This window comes from Corvus cornix, chromosome 1A (genome assembly GCF_000738735.6).
Source record: "Corvus cornix cornix isolate S_Up_H32 chromosome 1A, ASM73873v5, whole genome shotgun sequence".
NCBI lineage: Eukaryota > Metazoa > Chordata > Aves > Passeriformes > Corvidae > Corvus > Corvus cornix.
The window spans coordinates 10,074,959-10,094,254 of NC_047057.1; the positions used below are offsets into that span (position 1 = coordinate 10,074,959).

The 19,296-nt window shown below is 38.5% G+C and overlaps 1 protein-coding gene across 5 annotated transcripts in view; it reads right to left on the minus strand.

Annotated features, from left to right (window-relative positions):
- Window positions 1-527: 527 nt before the first annotated feature.
- Window positions 528-19,296, minus strand: part of CD36 (CD36 molecule) — a 36,275-nt gene continuing 17,506 nt past the window's right edge. For all 5 annotated transcript variants that reach the window (XM_039570946.1, XM_039570947.1, XM_039570944.1 and 2 more), the window contains exons 3-14: window positions 15,365-15,525; window positions 13,158-13,302; window positions 11,963-12,145; window positions 11,722-11,813; window positions 11,258-11,304; window positions 8,897-8,966; window positions 7,084-7,271; window positions 6,150-6,268; window positions 4,778-4,851; window positions 4,048-4,102; window positions 3,683-3,851; window positions 528-2,967 (exon numbers count right to left, since the gene is read on the minus strand). In XM_039570946.1, coding sequence (XP_039426880.1) covers window positions 3,687-3,851; window positions 4,048-4,102; window positions 4,778-4,851; window positions 6,150-6,268; window positions 7,084-7,271; window positions 8,897-8,966; window positions 11,258-11,304; window positions 11,722-11,813; window positions 11,963-12,145; window positions 13,158-13,302; window positions 15,365-15,525 — 1,299 coding nt within the window. In that variant the 3' untranslated portion in view covers window positions 528-2,967; window positions 3,683-3,686. The remainder of the gene's footprint in view (window positions 2,968-3,682; window positions 3,852-4,047; window positions 4,103-4,777; window positions 4,852-6,149; window positions 6,269-7,083; window positions 7,272-8,896; window positions 8,967-11,257; window positions 11,305-11,721; window positions 11,814-11,962; window positions 12,146-13,157; window positions 13,303-15,364; window positions 15,526-19,296) is intronic.

The following is a 19,296-nucleotide window of genomic DNA, read 5'->3' on the forward strand; positions in this document are numbered from 1 at the left end:
GGCCAGCCGAGCCAGGGAAGGTTGTTGTAATGTGCAGCTGGATGTGCTAACACCATCCTGCCAACACATCCAGCTCAGAGATTTGAAAACAGGCCTCTCTCTGAGCTTGGCTTCCTGGGTCTGTTTTACAATTGCTTCAGTTTAGATGTGCTGGTGCTCACCTTTTTCCAAAAAGTCTTCTCCTTTTTGTGATCCAGAACATAAATCCCAGAATCAGAATATTCTGAGGTGGAAGGGACCCACAAGGATCATCGAATCGTGCTCGTGTGAATTGCCCACACGAGGATCGAATGCACAGTGTTGGTGTTATTAGCACTGTGTTCCGACCAACAGACAAAATAAATGCTGTATGTCACTGGTATTTCTAATGTTTCATGTAGCAACATGGTCTTCTAGGAAGCTGCTGTGTGCCAGAGTTCAATGATTTAACAAGGTTAGCTGTAAGCTCAGTTATTTATCAATTTAAAAAATCAGTTTCTAGAAAAAGAACGCATACCCCAAAATACCAAAAAAAGAGACACAAGGACTACATTATTCAACACAGAAGGCTTTATTTACAATTAAACATAAGGATATCAGAAAGAAGGTTTGAGCTTTATTTTATTTGGATTTTCATTTACATTTCTAATGAAAGTTTACCCTGCACTGTTTGAACAAATGTAAGTACTTAACATTAGCCTTAGTATCATGAAATAACAATAACTGTAACTGATGTTTTGGATAAAATAACAACAAATAATAATTCAAGTGCAGTCTAGATGCTGGACATAGTTTAAAAGCCCAAACCTGCATTGAGATCAATGAGATTACACATATGGACAAACATATAGTTCTGTCCATATAAAATTTGGCCCTGAGACATTTAAATCATGGCCTGACTTGCTCGATCACTGCTGCTGGAGCACTGCAGCACTAAACAACACTAGTAAAGCAAACACTAACTTACTGACAAGGTACTTGAAGTCAAATAAAATTAAGCTGAAATGTTAGCATATCAAAAACCACAGGAGCACTGCTGTTTTTCCTTTCATGTTAGATGCTGGCACAAAAGACATTTTATTATAAAAAGTTGGTGTCAGGTCTTGAACCATGGCAGAGCTGTGTTTATCTCAGAGGAGATGTGGCTTAATGACTTTAGCTGCCCTCATACTATTTTGACCAGTCCATAGGACTCTAGGGATGCCTTCAGTTGTGTCAAGTTGCCCCCAGACTAATACGGGAACAGAGCATCATACATGACACCAGCAATAACGTGGATATGAGAGAAAGGTATTGTTTTCCATTGACTAGCCAGCACCATGAGTAATTAAATACATGGGCTGAGAGCAGCCCTTCCCTCCAGTGTCACACCAGCTGCCCTGGTAGCTGGCATTTCCAGCTCGCAGCAGGAAAGAGTGCAGCCATGTACCTCACAGACCTCACCTTCAAGAAGAACGTCTTGGGATTTCTGTGACTCATCAGCTCTGCTGATAGCTACAAAACCTTGTCCACAAGGAACAATGGAATAAAACAATAAAACACCAGCATTATAATCAGTTGGATTTTCCCTTTATTTCCAAAGGTAAGAACATCTTACTAAAGATACCCAGCCAAAGACATTGCCCTTTATTAGCTTTGTGGTTTATAGTCCATTGTAGCATTGTTTCCAAACAGCAGGACATGAGAGGAAGACTATGTTTTATTTTCCTTTTTTTTGCAGTTCTTAAATAAGGGGACAAAAAAACCCAAAAAGAAATCATAGAAAATGCTTAACTTAGGCTCTTATTCTGAATTTAATGAGTCCATGGAAAAAGAAGAGACCCCACAACACTCCGTATTTGCCCCATTGACTCTCAGAATAAAATACAGCATTCAGATCAAATGAAAAAGTCAACTATTTATGCAGACAGCAGTGCTTGGTACCTGTCTACAGGCTGATACACCTCATTAAATAAATGCACAAATTTCCTAACAGCAGGTGGTTTATCAATAAGTGATTGGGGCTACCTGTTTTCATTTATGTGCTTCTACAGCAAGCGGAACCCTCTGACATTTATCAAAATCATTATCTCAGTCCTTCCTCTCTCTGAAGCAATTTGGAATATTTTCTCTTGGTCTGTCAGGTGACATATCAGATCATTCTCCAATGGACGCTTTGGGAAAAGTGGCCTTAGAGCAGTGCAGAGGCTGGTGTTCAAACAAGAGCCAGAAATAAGAGCTCACAAGAGGCAACGGGAAGAGCAGTGGAGTAGGTTGGGAGTTAGGGAGTGATTCAGATTAATAAACAGCTGTGGAGTCAAATGTTGATGATCTCCATCAACATATGGAGAACTGTGGTGTATCTATGAGCCATCTCCATAAAAACTGTATAAAACACGTATTTTAGTCTTTTATAAACTTCATGTATTACAGTTAGTAACTTTACATTATAAACTTCACATTCAATGCAATTCACATCCCTGAATAGAGGACAGACAGCAGTTCTATTGCAGCAGCTTCCATTCCTTAAAGGAACAGAGAGAAATATTGCTATGAGAGCATGTAGAGCACAGCATGAGCTCCAAATTGTTGTCATTCCCAGCCTGTGCTCAGAGACGGAACATCAGCAAGCGGCTTTCATTTTTCTTGCAAATCCAGAAGAAAATGAGTAGCAAGTTGCATAAATGGCAGAAGGTGGACTAAAATCCAACTGCACCTCAATTTCAGTCTGCTTGAATGCAATTTAAAATGTATAACAAGTTTCAAATAAAGTTTTTTGAAAGTGTATTTTCCACAGTGGCCTCTTTAGTGATGTCAGATATGTTGACCTTCAAAAACATCAGCTTATTTGGGTTAGTAAGCTGGTCTTCTCAAAATGGAAAAGTATGTTGAATTCCATAGCATGTGGATTGACTGTGCTTTGAATCATACCTTTTGTCTCTGAATTTTAATGAGCTGCTTGGCTGAAATTTCAATTAAACATTGACTACCTCTGAAGTCTTCTGTTACCTGTAGTGAAATAAAATCAGAATTCAGCATATGGTGAGGTAAGTCTTCAGCTTAAGAATATCTCTTTAGTATAGCATACTTCTTACCACAACATTCATGTCTCTGCACTTCTTTTAAAAAATTCCAAAAATGTGTTTGTTTCCCCAGATACTAGCACATTCATCCACTACTTGGTTAGTCTACCCCTGATGGGAGTGTATTTTGCCTTTTTGAACCGGGAATGTTCAGGAAGTGTTCAGACCAACATAACACTGACGCACCACAGAGAGGAAGTGAGAAACCATCACTCAATAGAAAGTGTAATTTACAGCAGGTTCTCTGAACCTCGGACAGGGGGATGTCCTGGCAGAGCACAGGAATCTGCAGCTGTGTGGCCTCTGTCTCAGAGAGGTGCTAGAGGACACTTCTGAACAGTTTAACAGTCTTGGACAAAATGCTGATTTTAAAGAAATCACAACAAACGAATGAAAATCTTCTTCTTCTGATGTAGTTCCCAATCCCCCCCCCACACCGAGTTAAGAGCATCCTGAAAGATACAGGATGGGAAGAGAACTTGAAAACATTAGGCCAATTATCTGGATGATTTCTTGAAGAACAACTACTGAATTTTCTAGCACATTAAAAAAAAAAAAAGAACAGTGAAATAGGTAATGACTCTGAACTCTTGAAACCCAGAGGAGAAGTCACTGCTGAGGACTGAGCTGTTAGTGCTTACCTACTTATTTTAGTTTCTTCGACCTGAAAATGAAATAGGACCCCAAGAATGCCAGGAACGCCACAGAGCCTCCGATTATTAACACCATCTGCAACGTGCTCAGCAGCTGGAGCCGACTGGAGATTTTAGCTCTGAACATTTCTGCTTTCTCATCCCCAATAACAGCAGACTGAAAATGTGCAAGAAAATCATCAGTGAAAGGTAGATATGCAAGACCTCAGTTGCCGAATATGTTCTTGGTGTGGTGCAAATCACAGCACGATTTTAATTACCCAGTTTCAGGGCACCAAGACTGAAAAAGCTAGGTAGATTTTTGGTTGTTTGTTTTAAAACAGAGAATATTAATAGACATAAAATATACTAACCTCATTTAGCCAAAGAAGAGGGAACACATAGGGTTTTTTAACTTTTTTTAAAGGACTGAAATGAGAAAATGAGTACAGCATGTTACTTTTAGTTTGCTACATAAGCCCAGTCTCCACTTAAACGTTTTTCTTCTCTAACTGTATTTCTGACTTCAAGGTGTACCTTTTAAATATACTTTTGGAGTGAAAAAAACACAAACCAAACCAAAACTACAATTAATAACTGTCATTTTACATATTGGGCAAACACCATTTTCTGCCTAATCTTCTGTATTTGGGCAGTGAGACACAGAGAGGGTTGAAGATCTGTGTGGTGTTCATATGTACAGGATGCCAAAGGTGTGTCTATCCATGTACATTTGAGCCAATGAAGAGGAAAAAAAACAGCTAGAGACCCATTGACCCTTGTGATAATAACATTTAGTGACAGGGAATACATAAATTCTCTTTCTCATTGTCTCTTTTGTCTTTTGTGTTCATCCTCATGGCTCCCATTTGGGTTTTATAAGAATGCTACTTTTAAGAACATGTTGCCTTGTAAGCTTCTATAGAGAAATCAAATGTGTGTTAAAATGCTTGGGCAGTGTCCCGCTCTGGAAGATTTGCTCTGAATAAGCTTCAGGAAAGTATTTTTATTCCTTCTTCTCCAAGACATTTCTACTGATGTTCTCATAGACCAATCAGCCCTCTTAAAAATTCATTAAAAATAAAATAATGAAGTAGCACTTACTCAATTCTTGTTGAAGGCTGCACAAGGAGGTTTACTTGCAGCCTTTTTGCAAATCGTAGTGTAAAACCAGTCACCTAAAACCAGTGAAAAAAAACCAACAAAACATTAATTTAGATTTTTTAATTAGATGCAAAAGCCTATAATATGGACTGTGTCCGAAAGCACTTTGGGATTATTTTATCCTTATGTTTGGAAGGATTAATTTTTTTATGAAATGGTCATGTTTCTAAGGGTTTCTCATTTCTCACAGAAGTTCTAATTTTGTGGCTTTACCATAGTTACTTCTGTAATTTACATTTAAATCTGAAGGCAAAGGCTAAAACTACTAAATCAGTCATTTTTATATTTCATATAAAAATATATTTCAGGGGTTTTTTGCACCAAAAAGCAGCTAGATTTTCTTTTTCAAAATGGAGGACATTTAACTTGCATAGGGCAGAAAACAAACTTTTCATATCAGTGACAATATCTATCTACATCATATATATAATATCATATCTATACAAAGGTCAAATCTTTTCTTCATATCTTTTTTCCTGTCTCTGTCTTTCACAAAAAAAAAAAAAAATAGGCTGTAATCCTTGAAAATTTTGTGTAATATTTAGGAAATAAGGTGAAACAAAGATTTAACTTCATATCTCCTCATTGAAGTTACATAGCTTAACTGCCAAATTTTAGTGAGAAATTCTCAATTTTGCCTTTTCATTCAAAATAGAGCAAAATAGAATTTTGGAACGTTAGAATTCATCATACAATTTAGAAAACTTTGGTAAATACACTTGAAGTTAACTGAATCACTGAAACAGAAATAGAGGTAAATTTTAAGAAATCAAAATAAATTCATTCTGTTTGGGAGATCTGTTGGACAATCCAAGCCACAAAGACTTGAATTGCGTCTATTTAGATCAGCCTGTTTAGAGTTCTACCAATTGGAAATAAACTCACGTATGTTTATTTAGTTTCAATTGAGAGAGTAATTATCCAAAAATGGCTAGTTATAGAAAAATTTTAAAAATTAAGTGTAGAGGAAAGAGAAGTTTCATAGAATATGAATTTTCTATAACTTTTAAGTATAGAAAAATTATAGAAAAGCTACAACATACTTCACAGTTTGAAGAATCTATTCAATCCCACGTTCCCAGTAAGTCAAAATCAAAACCAATTTTCAAAACTTTGAAGGTCAGAATGAGATCAAGTTCTGTTCTAAATTTCCCCTGCTGAAACTATCCCACTTTGAGAGCAGACCTTAGAAAAGCAAGCATGAAAATAATGCATCTTTTGCTTGTCCCTCTGGCAAAAGGCCAATTCTACTACTATTAAATTTAAACACTGCAAGTTTCCCAAGGTACAAGTATTAAGTACTTGGACTTACAGGCTCAATGTCCAGATATGTCTCATGCTCCTTTTCATCTGGGCTCAGGCCTTCCACATTATGCAATACAGATTCACTTGCATGAAGAAAATGGGGAAGAGAGATATATACCGGTCTTTCTATTGAAAAAAAACAAACTCTCTTGAATCATTAAGCCTTGCTTTGGCGCTCATTTTCACAGGTCATCTTCCAAACATAGTTTTGCTACATAGATGTACAATCCTGATAAAAATGTTAATAGTCTAACCCCACCACCCAAAAAAACCCCAACCCAACCAAAAAAACAAAATTCAAGCATTTCAGTGACATTTTCAGTCATGAGAAAAATCTGCATGGTGAAATAAACTGCAGCTACAAACCCTGCTTGTCTGTGCCGACACTGTGGAGCTGGCAGTGCTCCCAGTTTCATGCTGAGGTGAGGAGATTGTCAATGTTTCCCCCCACGTTCATGATCTCGTCTTAGCCTGAAGGGACCCCTCGCAGTTCACTCTGCAACAAGTGCAGACTCAGTATATATTTATTTTACCAACACCAAACTAAGCCAGTATTGTCTCTCAGTCTCTGAACGTGTATGTAATTGTGTACATACCCACCCCCGCCGTGTGTGTGAATTCCCACAAACACAAGGACTGTGACTATCTCTGGCTTTTACACAGAGCCCCTCCTTTCCTTCCTCTACACACATTCCTGCAGTTTCAGTACACAATCTATGGTATCCCAATTTTGCATAGCGCTATGCAAAATACAGAAATATTATCGTCCTCATTTTGGGCAATGAGGCTGAAGAAATGTGAGGGGGTCTCACAAGCAATCTGTGGAAGAATTCAGAAACAAACACAAACATCCTGGATCTCAGAGTAACACCTCAGCTACAGGACAAGTGCCTTGTCCCCAGTTAAATGGCTTGTGTAGCAGTACTGTGTCACCACCATACTTGCTTTGCAGGCACTGATGTCCAGGACGCCGGCTAATGTGCAGTTCTCTGATATGACTGGATCCGTACAGAAGCAATAATTGTCTCTGACTTCAGCTGGTGATGCAAATGCTTCACGAGGAACTATGAAACGATAGAGTGTGATTCCCTTCACAACCTGCTTGCTGTGGAAAACTCCGTAGATCGATCTGAACACAAAAGAGGAGAAATGTGTTTCACCCATTTGGATTAAAAGTCTGATTTGGTGCCAATGCTCCTGAAGGGTCCCCCAGCTGCCTCTCTTAAAAGAAGCTCCCCCTCCCAGGGAGCCAATGTCCAGGTTCCTGCCACACTGTTCAGAGAATTGTAGGATTGTTCCTCTGTACTAAAGAATATTCCACATTTTCACAAAAGGATGTACAAGCTCAGAGATGAGCATGACAATACACAAAAAGACAGACAGAAGTTCAAATACTAATAACAAAAACTAGCAAAATAATTGAGATGTCTTTTCCCTACACATTTCTATACCCACTGTCATTATGAGGTTTTTGAAAGTTTCTGGACTACAGTAGAGATGCTTATCCATATAAATCATCTCTGATATAGTTTTTTGCTGACCTCGTGACAGTCTAAGCTTTATGATGCAGGCAATATCCTGCATATAACCTTTTCCCATTGCAAGTGAATCAGAATACTACTTCAGCTTCTTTTTGCTAATTCATTATCAGATGATACAGAGACGTGGTTGCTACACAGTAATGTAACCAGGACACCAACACTTTGCATTGCAGCCAACAAAAGGGTATTGCAACATGGACAGGACAATTTTTCCTGACCCTGCTTCTGCAGGACCTTTGGGCAATTGTTACTGTCCTTTAGTGTTCATGAATTGTGAGAATTAAATGGCTGGAGGGATCTCTCAAACTGTGTGCAATCAATCCAAAGAATTGTATCATTTCTCCCCTGCATAGAATTCCCTTTTCCACGACTTGGGAAATGTTTTCCAGTTTGGCGAAAAAATGCTTCACCAAAAAACTCCTTTAACTCCTCATAAGAACACTGATCTTTGGAAACAAACACTCTGCAAAGCAAATGGCCCACTTTAAACCTAGTAAAAAGGAAGCATCTGTTTCCAGGCAGCAAAAGAAATAAAGGGTTTCAACCTCCCAAGTTAATACACTGTGATGCACTTTAAATCTTTAACATTTCTTTCAGAGATCCCACTGGAAAACTCGGGGACACTGGATAGCCCAGCAGAAGCAGCAAGTTTAAAAGTCATCAGCACTGGATGCATTAAGCAGGCTTGTTTGTTTGTAAACACATAAAAATAAAATACGTAAAAATATCCTGTGAGAAAACAATTTTGAGTATCTATTGAGTGACAGTAAACGCTGTTCTGTATAGATGATTTTCTCCAGAAATGCCAAAGATGGACCTAATTGGACTCTGCTGTACCTGTTACCTTCTCAGACCAAACAAGGCTAGGTCCTGGTCTTAGAAGAAGCTCAGGATTTGAATCCTGCGGCCCTCAATTCCTTTTACAGATTGCTAATAGCTCACAGTGTCACATTTTCCTGAATACACATCTGTAAGTGGCTGAAATAAAGCACATTGTAAATAACTTGCTACTTGACATATATAAAAGTGGAAGAATCAGGCTCTGAATCATGACCACAACTCATAACTTTACTTGTGTTTTAGATGAAAAGTTTACATTGCACTGCCTGGCTGACCTGAGCCCAAGCACAGCCACTGCAGCCACCTTCCGAAAACAAAGAGCGTGCAGTGCGACACGAACATGTGAACACACTCCAGGAAAGGACCAGCCTACCTGCAAATATCGGAGGAGAAGAAGCGTAGTACCTGATTCTTCTTAACAAATGGTGGGAAGGATGCTCCATCTGTGAACAAAATAAGAAGAGCTTGAAAGCAATTCTACTTAATAGACCTTATTTAATTGCTAGCTCAATACTCAGCTGCTACTGTCCTATAAAGCTGTGATAAATGTAAACAATATGAGTCATATGTGGGGAAAATGTTTATGTAAGTTATTGCACATTAACAGGCACTTCAAAGATAAGATGTAATTGTTCTTGAAAGTGGCCAAGATACAGTAGCTTCCCCCCTCCCCCCAGACGTGAAGCTATATGATCAAGCCCATGTAAAACTGAGGATTTAAAAAAAAATTCTGATTGATATGAAACCAAATACCTATTGCCATTGCTTCAAGGTTCATGCAGTCTATAGACCTAAATCTTCCTAGAGAAGCTTGGGTCACCTGCAGTTATGACACTCAGCGCTTACAAGGAACACAGCTGCAAACGTCAACACTGTCTACTTAATCATCAGTGCTAAACCTTTTTCACCAAAGATTGCTCAAGTGGGCCTCTAAGTTGAGGCCCTTCTAGAACTAATGGAGAGGAGGAAGCCACTTCTAGAGCACAGTCCACCTCAAACCATGGTAGGTAGGCAGAATAAGTCAGAGGATAGCACTTTGGTTCTGTCTTTCTCTCAACTTGTTACAAAAAAGAGTGCAGACACTCAGATTTGTATTTCTGCACTGCAAGCACTCAGTTACGTAAAATGAGCGTCTGCCATTTTCCCCATTAAGGTGTTGTAACCAGTACATTTGTTAGTTTTTGCAACAACTTCTGTTTCGTTTCTTAGGCACCAGCCATAACCAAACAATTGCAAACATCTGTGATATCTTTGAATCTAGTTGGCAAGAGCAAGAAAGCTAAATTACATATTGCACTTGCCCACTGCTGACAGAAGCACTTTTTTTCAAAGATTCAAGATCATCCTAAACACACACTCTGTTTCTAAATCTTGGCATTCTTGTAAGGTTGGCAAACATGGATTCATGTCAAGCCCCGTACAATTATACTGTTTTATATTTATATATATATGTATTTTCTTATACTATACATGTTGAGCTTTCATGTGAAAGCTTACAAGATAAAGAATTCTCACATTTACAAGACTTTTTAAACCTGTTGCATCTCCAAACACAGCAATGTCACACTGAATGCCCTTGCAAACTGTGCAGCAATCTTTGCTAACAAGTAAAAGCTCATTTTCACTGTACTGGAGCACTTAATTACTTGGTGGCATATGTTTATTCCATCAGCTATGGAAGAAGAATCAACAAAAAGATGACCCTGGCTAAAAAAAAAAGATGCCAGGCCCATAAGAAAGAAGGCAAGTCCTAGAATGTAAGAAAATACTGTTTCTTATAAAATTATTTACACAATTTAAAAAGGAACTATTCCTTCATGGCTCCCAGACTTTTGGAAAAGAGGATTCTTGTGATGTATTTTAAATACTTCAAATACTTGTTGCATGATCTGGGTTATAAGGAAAATTATCTATGCCAGGTAAAGCAGAATGGAAAATGGAGGGAAAAACCCAAACAGAACAACCCAACAGAAAAGCCCGCTTGTTTTGATATTCATCTACTGTAGGTCTGGAGCTCTCTCCAAAAGCCTCCACCAGACACCTACCAGCCTCAGCTCTACAGATTGTGGTGTCCTCACAGCAATGCTTTCACTTACCAAAAAGAAAAATATCACCTTCAACAAATGTATCTTGAACAACTCAGCTGTTTACATATGAATTCCAAAAGCAAATTCAAAAATATTCCTCTACAGTCTACTCATCCCAGTCCAAACTACTTTTCTTCTTCATTGCTGTTCACTTTCTAGTGGTCTACAAGCCATTCATCTGACAGCCTCCTTTGTTGCCTCAATTTCTTTTCATATATCAGGATGTCCATTCTGGTGCATTTAATTAAATTCTCTACAGTGTAAATGAATGTGCATTATTAAAATGCAAAGATAATTTTCAACTGTTATAGCAAAGAAAAAGAACCTTAATTATATTGTACAATGAAAATAATTAGTAGAAACAAGAGAACTGGATAATTTTGTTTCTCTTCCACATCTACCCTAAATGTAGAGGCTGTGTGCTTGTGTATGGAAAATAATGTACAGTAATAAATAATTCATATATTTTAATAGACACACACATATGCATATATCATAGTAGTAGTATGTATGCATATATATAGATACTTAATATACAGAATACCGAACTGGCAAAGCCCCGGGGAGTTAATTTAAATATTGTATCTCTTTATTCCCTTGCAATATCAAGAAAAGTGTTGAAGTTCTAAAATGTTTAATAGGCTCACCTGTGCCATTAACCATATCGCAGTGATCCGGCCAGTACGAAAGAGTCCTGTAGGGTAAAATAAAAGTCATGCTGCATATAATAAATTATACCAGGTAAGCAATTTAATTACCTGTATTGCCAAATATAACTGTTCCAGTATAAGCCTGACCCATTAGCAAAGGCAAAGGATTTATTCAGATAAATTATAGGATCCATTAGAATAGGATAAAAGCAATCTAGCTACTTAAGCATGCAAAACAGAAGTAACTACTTGTCTCAAAAAATCAATAACTGTTTTAAGTCCAAGCTCCTAACAGAACTATTAACAGCTGAAAGAAAGAGATGGTTTTGCTAAGACCAGGGCTTGATCCTGTTTCCTTTGAATCATTGAAGGATTTTCCATTTATCTACAGCTCCTAGTGAATCAACTCTTAAAAGCCAAACATTGAAAATATGTATTTTTTATCTACAATGTTATGTTACCTTTTATTTTTATAGCTTTCTATTATTGCTGTTTTTGAAATATCTTCTGTCCCAGTATAGACACTGTAAGGTCCATCACTTGTCCCATTATACTGTAACAGATGCAACAAGAAGGAATAACAGTTAGAAATATTGAACAAATTTATAGCTTTGTCAGATCTTTCTTCCTCAGAGCAGCTGTCTTAAGTTTTATTCATTGAATGGTAACTGAAGGCATTGCCTCCTCATTGGTTTCACTTACCGGGTAGAAGACTCCCACAACTGGGTTCACACCAGGGAAGGGGACACTGTCTAAGAAGGGATCTGTGTACCCCCACAGTATTTCTTTCACTGTTCTGTTCTGCAGTATGGCTGACTTAGAAGATTTAATCCAAGTGTTTATTATTGATTGCATAAAAGTACTTGGGAACACGGCAGGTACAGCCTACAACAGCAATAAAATCAACGTTTAGCATAAAAGTCCGCATGTGCTTTTAATTAAAAATACAGAGACTGACTCTAAGAAATGTCTGGTAAAGCCAGTTCCCAGATTTGCAGCTCCCTCGAAGTTAAGTTTCTACATAAAATTGACACTTAACAAAACAATTACTTGCCATACTGGTTACACAAAAGCAGACAATTTTTCTTGACTGATTACATGAGTTCACTAGATCAGCCCTAATCACAGAATGACAGAACAGCTGAAGCTCACAGGCTCACAGGGAGCCCTGGAGACCCATCTGCTCTGCCTTCCAACATGGGCTCTTCTGTGATTCTGTGACTGCTGGCATGGCTCTATTTTATGTTTACACCAAGCATCTTCACACTCTGCCCCTTGCAGACACCTTCTCACAGAATCCTGAGCACTCACATGAAGACAGCAGAAAGTTGCAATACAACGAGGGCTGAATATAAATATGAAAATTGTAAAGACAAACACTGTCAGCCTTTGGTAAGACAAAAACCCCTCGACTAAAAAGGCTCCAGCACTACTCTAGGTGAAGATCCCTGTGCTCTTCTTTGAATAACTAATATCTCAGTAGGACAGGAGAGCTCCAGGATTGCACCATGGGGCCCAAGCTCTGTGGTGGTGAGGCCATGCAGACACAGGACGTGGGAATTAATGCAGCCTCCCCTGCTAAGCAGGCCTAATGGTATTATGGAAACAGCATGGCAAATCCGCCCTGTACTGTTCATGCTGTATCTCACACACCAAGGGAACCCATCCGCAAACTCTTGATTTATTTCCATGCTAAAACTGACGAGGAGGACATTTTTTGAGCTTTTAACACACTGTAGTGAAAGGTGTCCCTGCCCAAGACAGGAGGGCTGGAACTAGATGATTTTAAAGGTCCCTTCCAACCCAAACTACTCTGTGATGCTATGAACTTCTCCCCTCTTTCCTCCAGTAACTCAACATTTGTCTCTGGACACTATGGCTTTCTTTCTTTACTTACTACAACAGCGAGGTTGAGGACAGTCACGTTGTCATTTTCTGTCCCAATAGACATATCAGGTTCAAAATTAGCAATGTTGGGCAACATGTAGGATATTGTGCCATTCTCATTTTCCGTGACATTTTCTTTGGGTAAATATCGCACCCTTGAAATACAAAACACAAACAGCGAATATTTTTAAGGTCTGACTTTTGAGAAAACACATAACCATGCCTGACTGAAGGTTTTTGAAAAGTTGATGAACATTTTGGTAAAATGAATGTTGAACATTTTATAACCACTAAAAGGTTTATAAACTTTTCATATGAATACATGCAAAAATTCATTTTTTTGCAAAATACTGTTCTTTTGGAAATATTTCCTTATTCCCAAATGGAATAGTTTTCTTGATACTAAAATGAAAACAAACATATCTTTTTTATTTTTTTTTTGTCATTAATGGATCTTGCACATTTTTATATTTTGTTTTAAATGAATTATGCTTTGTCATGTTTTGTCGTAAGCTGTTTCATGGTTGCATGTAATTAGAAGGGGGTGACACAGTCATAAACACACAGATTTTAATCTGATAGACATGTGTTGCAACAAAACAGGTTAAACCCATAAGGTTACTTTGATCATATTTGATATGCATGTAGAGATTTATAAGCAATTTTTCAGTCCCACTGAGGTTCTGCCAGTCATGCCCTGTCAGCAGATCTCTAAGGTACAAAGCTCTGCTGCAGTTCTAGCTTCAGCTCTTCTCTTCCAGTCCCATCCCCTTGCTGACCCCTCTGTGGGGACAGCAGCCAGTAGGGATCAAATGACAGTCTATGCTGTAGTTTATCCCAGCTCCAACTCAGCAGGGATCTTCAGGATACTCCATCAGATCTTCCAGCATGAGTGGGGGGGGGGTACAAAAGGTACAGAGAGCATTTTCACGTGGTACAGATGTAGTCAGTGCAGGTGGGTCTTATCTGAAGAGCAGCTGGATCTTGGCTTCTCAGAAATGGTTTGCACACCTTTAAACTTAATTATTAGCCTAATGTGTAGAGCACCTACCTGAAAGTTGAGAAATTTTTCTTTCTAATTAATGTGTTTTCAAGCTGTTCTACACTATAATAAATTACTAAATATTTAAAGGGAGAATGAGAGCGAGAAAGACTCAATGTCACAGCTACTCAGGTAGGCCCAACATCCCAGAAAAGCATGAGTGCAGCAGCGAGAGGAGCCTTCACTTCACAGTCGTCATTTCTTACTTAGTCTTATTCAGGCTTATGGCTCAGATTTGTCCCTGAGAAAACCAGCATCACCATCAGCACCAGAGTAAAACGTTTCTGTTTGGTGGCAATTCACCTTCTGCAGTATTTCTTAACTGTCTTTTTCCTGATTCCTGTGTAACCCTTTCCTCTGTCTTCCTAGGTACTTTGTGAACTAAGAGTTCTCTCTTTCCATTGAGAAATAAATAAGCTTTTAGGCATCAAGGCACTTCGGCTGCAGATGCTGAAATGGAAAACTGTCTTGTGAATACAATATACACCCTCAAAGTTATGGAGAAAGAAATATCCTATCATCACAGGAAAGCAATTTCCTAACAACGGTGCCAGTGATAGCAAATATTGGGCTTAGTTACTCAGGAAGCACCAACTAGTCCTATGCCAACATCACATTTAATATTAAACACATAATAAAACCTCCCTTAAACGTGGGAAGACTGCTGCATCTACACCCTATCTAGTACACTCAGAAAAAGGAATGATTTCCCAAGGAAAATTTGAAAAAAGAACAGCTATTGATTAAAAATGTCACAAAGGAGAAAAAACAAAAGAAGCCACTATATTAAAGTAAGTAGTAGTGATGCATGGATGATAAGATAATCTCTTGGTTTTAGGGCATCTGGCATATTTTATCCTACTATAAAGCTGGTGAAAACTGAACAGGAAGGAATGCAACTGCCTCTGTGATATTGTGGCCAATGAATTACTGTTTTCCACAAGAGCAAGCAGCTTCACATCCAATTACCTATTTCTATTTGTGTTTTCCTTATGTTAGACACAATCCAGAAGATGTTTGGGATTGCTGTGTGTAGCTGCAATTTAGGCATTTTGGTCATGTCTAACTAAAGTATAATGCTGGAATTCCAAAAATAAATTCTATCTCAGCAGAACTTTCTCTGACTTTAGCAAAACTTCTGATATGATGTCACATATTGAAGGGTCTTTTCTTACCTGTATGTGTAAGGTCCTCTTTGTTCAAATTTTGGTTGAGCTCCTTCATCTATAACCTCTGAAGGATTTAAGACATGGAAAATCCAAAATTCCCTGTAAACTGTGCTTCCTGGCACAAGCCAATTTTGAAAAGCAGTGGTACCATTGACAATGACAGCTTCCTGAAAGTACAACAATCAAAACTAAAATTAACCACAAAAGAGACAAGTGAAAAGTTGCATTTACTTTTTAGATGATTGTTGAAGATTCCACAGCAAACCGAAAAAAACCACCATTTTAGCATCAGTACAAGATGTACAGTCCAGTTGGCCAACGTCTGGAGGCAGCTTGACATTCCTGTTCAGTGAGAGCAAAAGTGAGTCCCCCTAAAACCAATACAATTACTGATGTAGCTGGCAGCAAAGTTTTCCTATTGCTGTGGTGGGGCATTGCCTTAGTTCTCAAACACTTGCCAAAACCACTGATTATTTATAAAGAGAAAATCTTTGATGACTGTATGATACCCAGCAGGTTATAGAATCCATGAACTACTTTTCATACACTGCAAATAGCCCAAGGGAGGAAATGAGAGTAATGTCTGAAGATTTTTCAAGCTCTAGATAATTTTGCACCCAGAGAAGTCACAAAGTACTCTTGAAGGACTGTTCCTTTGACAGAAAATTTTTGTCACCAAAACTGAGACCTTCTAAGAAATCTCTCTAATTCTGATAACGTTTCATTAGGAAATTTTCCAGATTTAGGGAAGAAGGAACAAAACAGTACATCAGGAACCACTCTAGAGGAATCAACAGCGTTAAGTCTGTGGCACTCAGCCATACGGTAAATGGTAATTCAGTCCTCAGGACTGTACAGTGAGGAGGAGAGTTTTAAAGTATATTCAGGGGAATGCCTGCTTTGCCTGGTCTGTATCAGGCCTCTTCTATAGGATTTTCCCAAAGCCTTGGGAAAATCTAAGTTTTCCCCTTGGTGGCAAAACTTCATAAAAATGTTTTCCAATAAGAAGAAAAATCTAGGCTGCCTGTCTCCAACATAAAAGATGCTTTTCTTTATTAGAGTGATTGAAGACGAATTAGCTCATTTGCACAACTCATAAAGCCCAGAAATTAAAAGGCTCTAATTTCTCTAGATAGCAAGGAAAGATATTTTAAATCAAAAGTTATTAGATTTTTTTCTGGTTTAAGTTTGTGCCTCTGAAGTTCACTCAGCAATCACCACCTAAACAAAATAGATACTGCCAGTTAATGACTATTGCAGTTAGAAACAAATATCATGTCTTAGAGAACTTGTAACACACTCAAGGCTCTGTCTGTGAACAGCCTGTTTGTATGGTGGAGTTGCAAACACCTTGCTGGTGGTGTAAAGCACTGGGCTTGCTGCCTGGATATCTGCTATAATTTATGTGCATTTGTGTGAGAGGGGAAGGAAATCTTGCTGCAGCAAGCATGTTACCATCTTGAGGCTTTGCACTCGAACCTCACAAGGTGAAAGACTATCCCAGCTGTGGCCCAGCATGGGGCAGACCAGCTCCTGAATGTAGAGGAAAAAGCTCACATGATTCAGAAATCGCCTTCCCAGTTTTCACAGAGAATTGCTCCAAGAATCTGGGAGAAACAGGGTAACATAAAAGGTGCAACTCAGTCTGCCCAGAGTCTGCCTGTGATCTGTACTCAGCAGGCTCCTAAGATAGGGACAGATGCCAGGATTTGACCTCCCACTGCGTAACTGGAGTAGGGAAATGGTTAAATTTCTAGCAGATATACGGTCAAGAAGACAAACTAATCTTTCTAGAAGACAATACTCAGGAACAGAGAATAAAGAAGTTTCCACATTGTGACAACAGATGAATTTAACAGATCTTAAAGTGGCATCACTTACATTTTAAAATTCTTCCCCTCCACCCATTCCCCTTCCCCTTATAGCCCTTTGCCAGAGGTTGGAGCAGTCCAGAATGATATGCCAACTCTGCCACTGCACTCTGCTGGATTACAAAGTGTGGATTTGCAGCCCACCATTCACTGTGAGCTAATGTCACTGTGGACACACTTGGGGAATGTTTCAAGGGTACAGCTGATCCAATCTGGCAGTGCTGCAGCCAAAGGGGCAACAGGCTCTCACAGTTCACAGCTCTTGATCTATGTGATACCCTATTCCTTTGCACCAGCTCTTATTCCTCAGGGAGCTGTTTCTGCCTGCCAGACAGAAGGAATATAATTTCCCTTTTTTTTTTTTTTTTTTTTTTTTTTTTTTTTTTTTTCTTTCTGTGTCACCTTTCTACCAGTTAGCTATTCGGCTCAGGGGTGTGTGTAGAGGGAACCAGTATTAATACATGGGAAGCAGCAGGACAAAAGAAAGAGGAGGAAGGAAGATAACAATACCATTATTTTCAGTGGCATTTAGCCATTATTGTTAATAACATTTCTCCCACGAAGGAGGCATTTATGGGGCTCTGTCACATACTTTGAGAGTGCAAATGGTGGGTTAAAGTGCAATAAAATCCATAGATCCGTCTTATTCACGTCTTCATTTAATAAACTAATACACTCACACCAGCAAGCCCCTTGTTTTTGTTGTTTGATCACCAGTAATCCATCCCTAAATATTACCGCTCTACCTGGCTGGGCAGTTATATAGTTCCCTATTAACATTGCTGTGCTTTGGGATGTTATGAAAGGAAACTAATATGCAACTGATAGTACAAAACACTTCTCAACTCCCTAGTCCATCTGCATCAGCTCTAATATCTTGCACAATAGTTAACTACTGTCAGCAAAAGTAGCTACACAAACACAGTTGCTACACAGCTAAATTCATCCCATGACCTAACTGCACAAGATTGAGTGAAACCAGTGGGAACTCTGGCCCTTTCTGTTTCTGACAATTTTCCCCCCACTAGAGGTGGGTCAACTAGCAATAAGTAAATTCAAGAAATGCTGAGCAGTCAGCAGTAGAAGCTTGCTGTACTTCGTTGATTCAAAGCAAACTAAGCCATCGTGATTTCTGATGAAGAAACACAAAATTTAAGACAAAGTTTCTGTCTTGACAAAGAATCCAGCCAGATGGACAAAAGATGCCATTTTCTGGGAACTGAGAAGTGACACAAATACTTTGGGCTGTAACAAAATTGTATGCTGGGCTGCCTAAATAAAGTGGAGGAAACAAACAATACAATTCTGTAAAACTGAAAAAGTAAAGCTAAAGAAAAGCAAATAATGCTCCCATTTTGCAGCTGGAAGAATGGCTATTATTACTTCTTAAGTGATGATTATTAGCTTATTATTAGCCTTTCTATTCAGGCTTTGTTGGATCACAACTTTTATTCCTTTTCAATCCTTGATAACAAAATTTAAAGAAGTAAATAAAACTTAAAATTGATAATGCAGGAATACATGTGATTAGATCACTCGTGTTCTTCTGAGAGCCAGCAGTTGCTTTAGCTTCATTAGTTTGTATAAAGAAGTGGCATATGAATGTCACAAACACAATTTTAAATTGGAAGCGTTTCCAATGCCTCCAGTAGCTGAGGACATATAATCTGGCCAATCATAGATCACAGATATGTAAAGAGACAGATGAGCAAACATAATAATAGCTACAACTGAAAGCCTTATTTCTAAAAATAACTGAGACTAACCCAGTACAGTGCTGAGGCATTGTGGCAAATCATTCAACATTCTGTATTACCAATTCATCAGGACTTTAATAAATTAAGTATTATTATGTGACTTATGTTAAACTCCTGAGTTCATGCACTCAGATAGAAAGCAGAACTTAGAGAAGTGGTGATAAAGATTGTGCTAGCAAATTAATCCACTACCTATAATTTTGAGTGGTTCAACCTAGCTGGGAAAAAAAAACATAACTAAAGTGATGGGACTTTTGCCTAAAAAGATAATATTGTTTTAAGGAGGGAAAGGCTAAAAGTAGAAATCGAG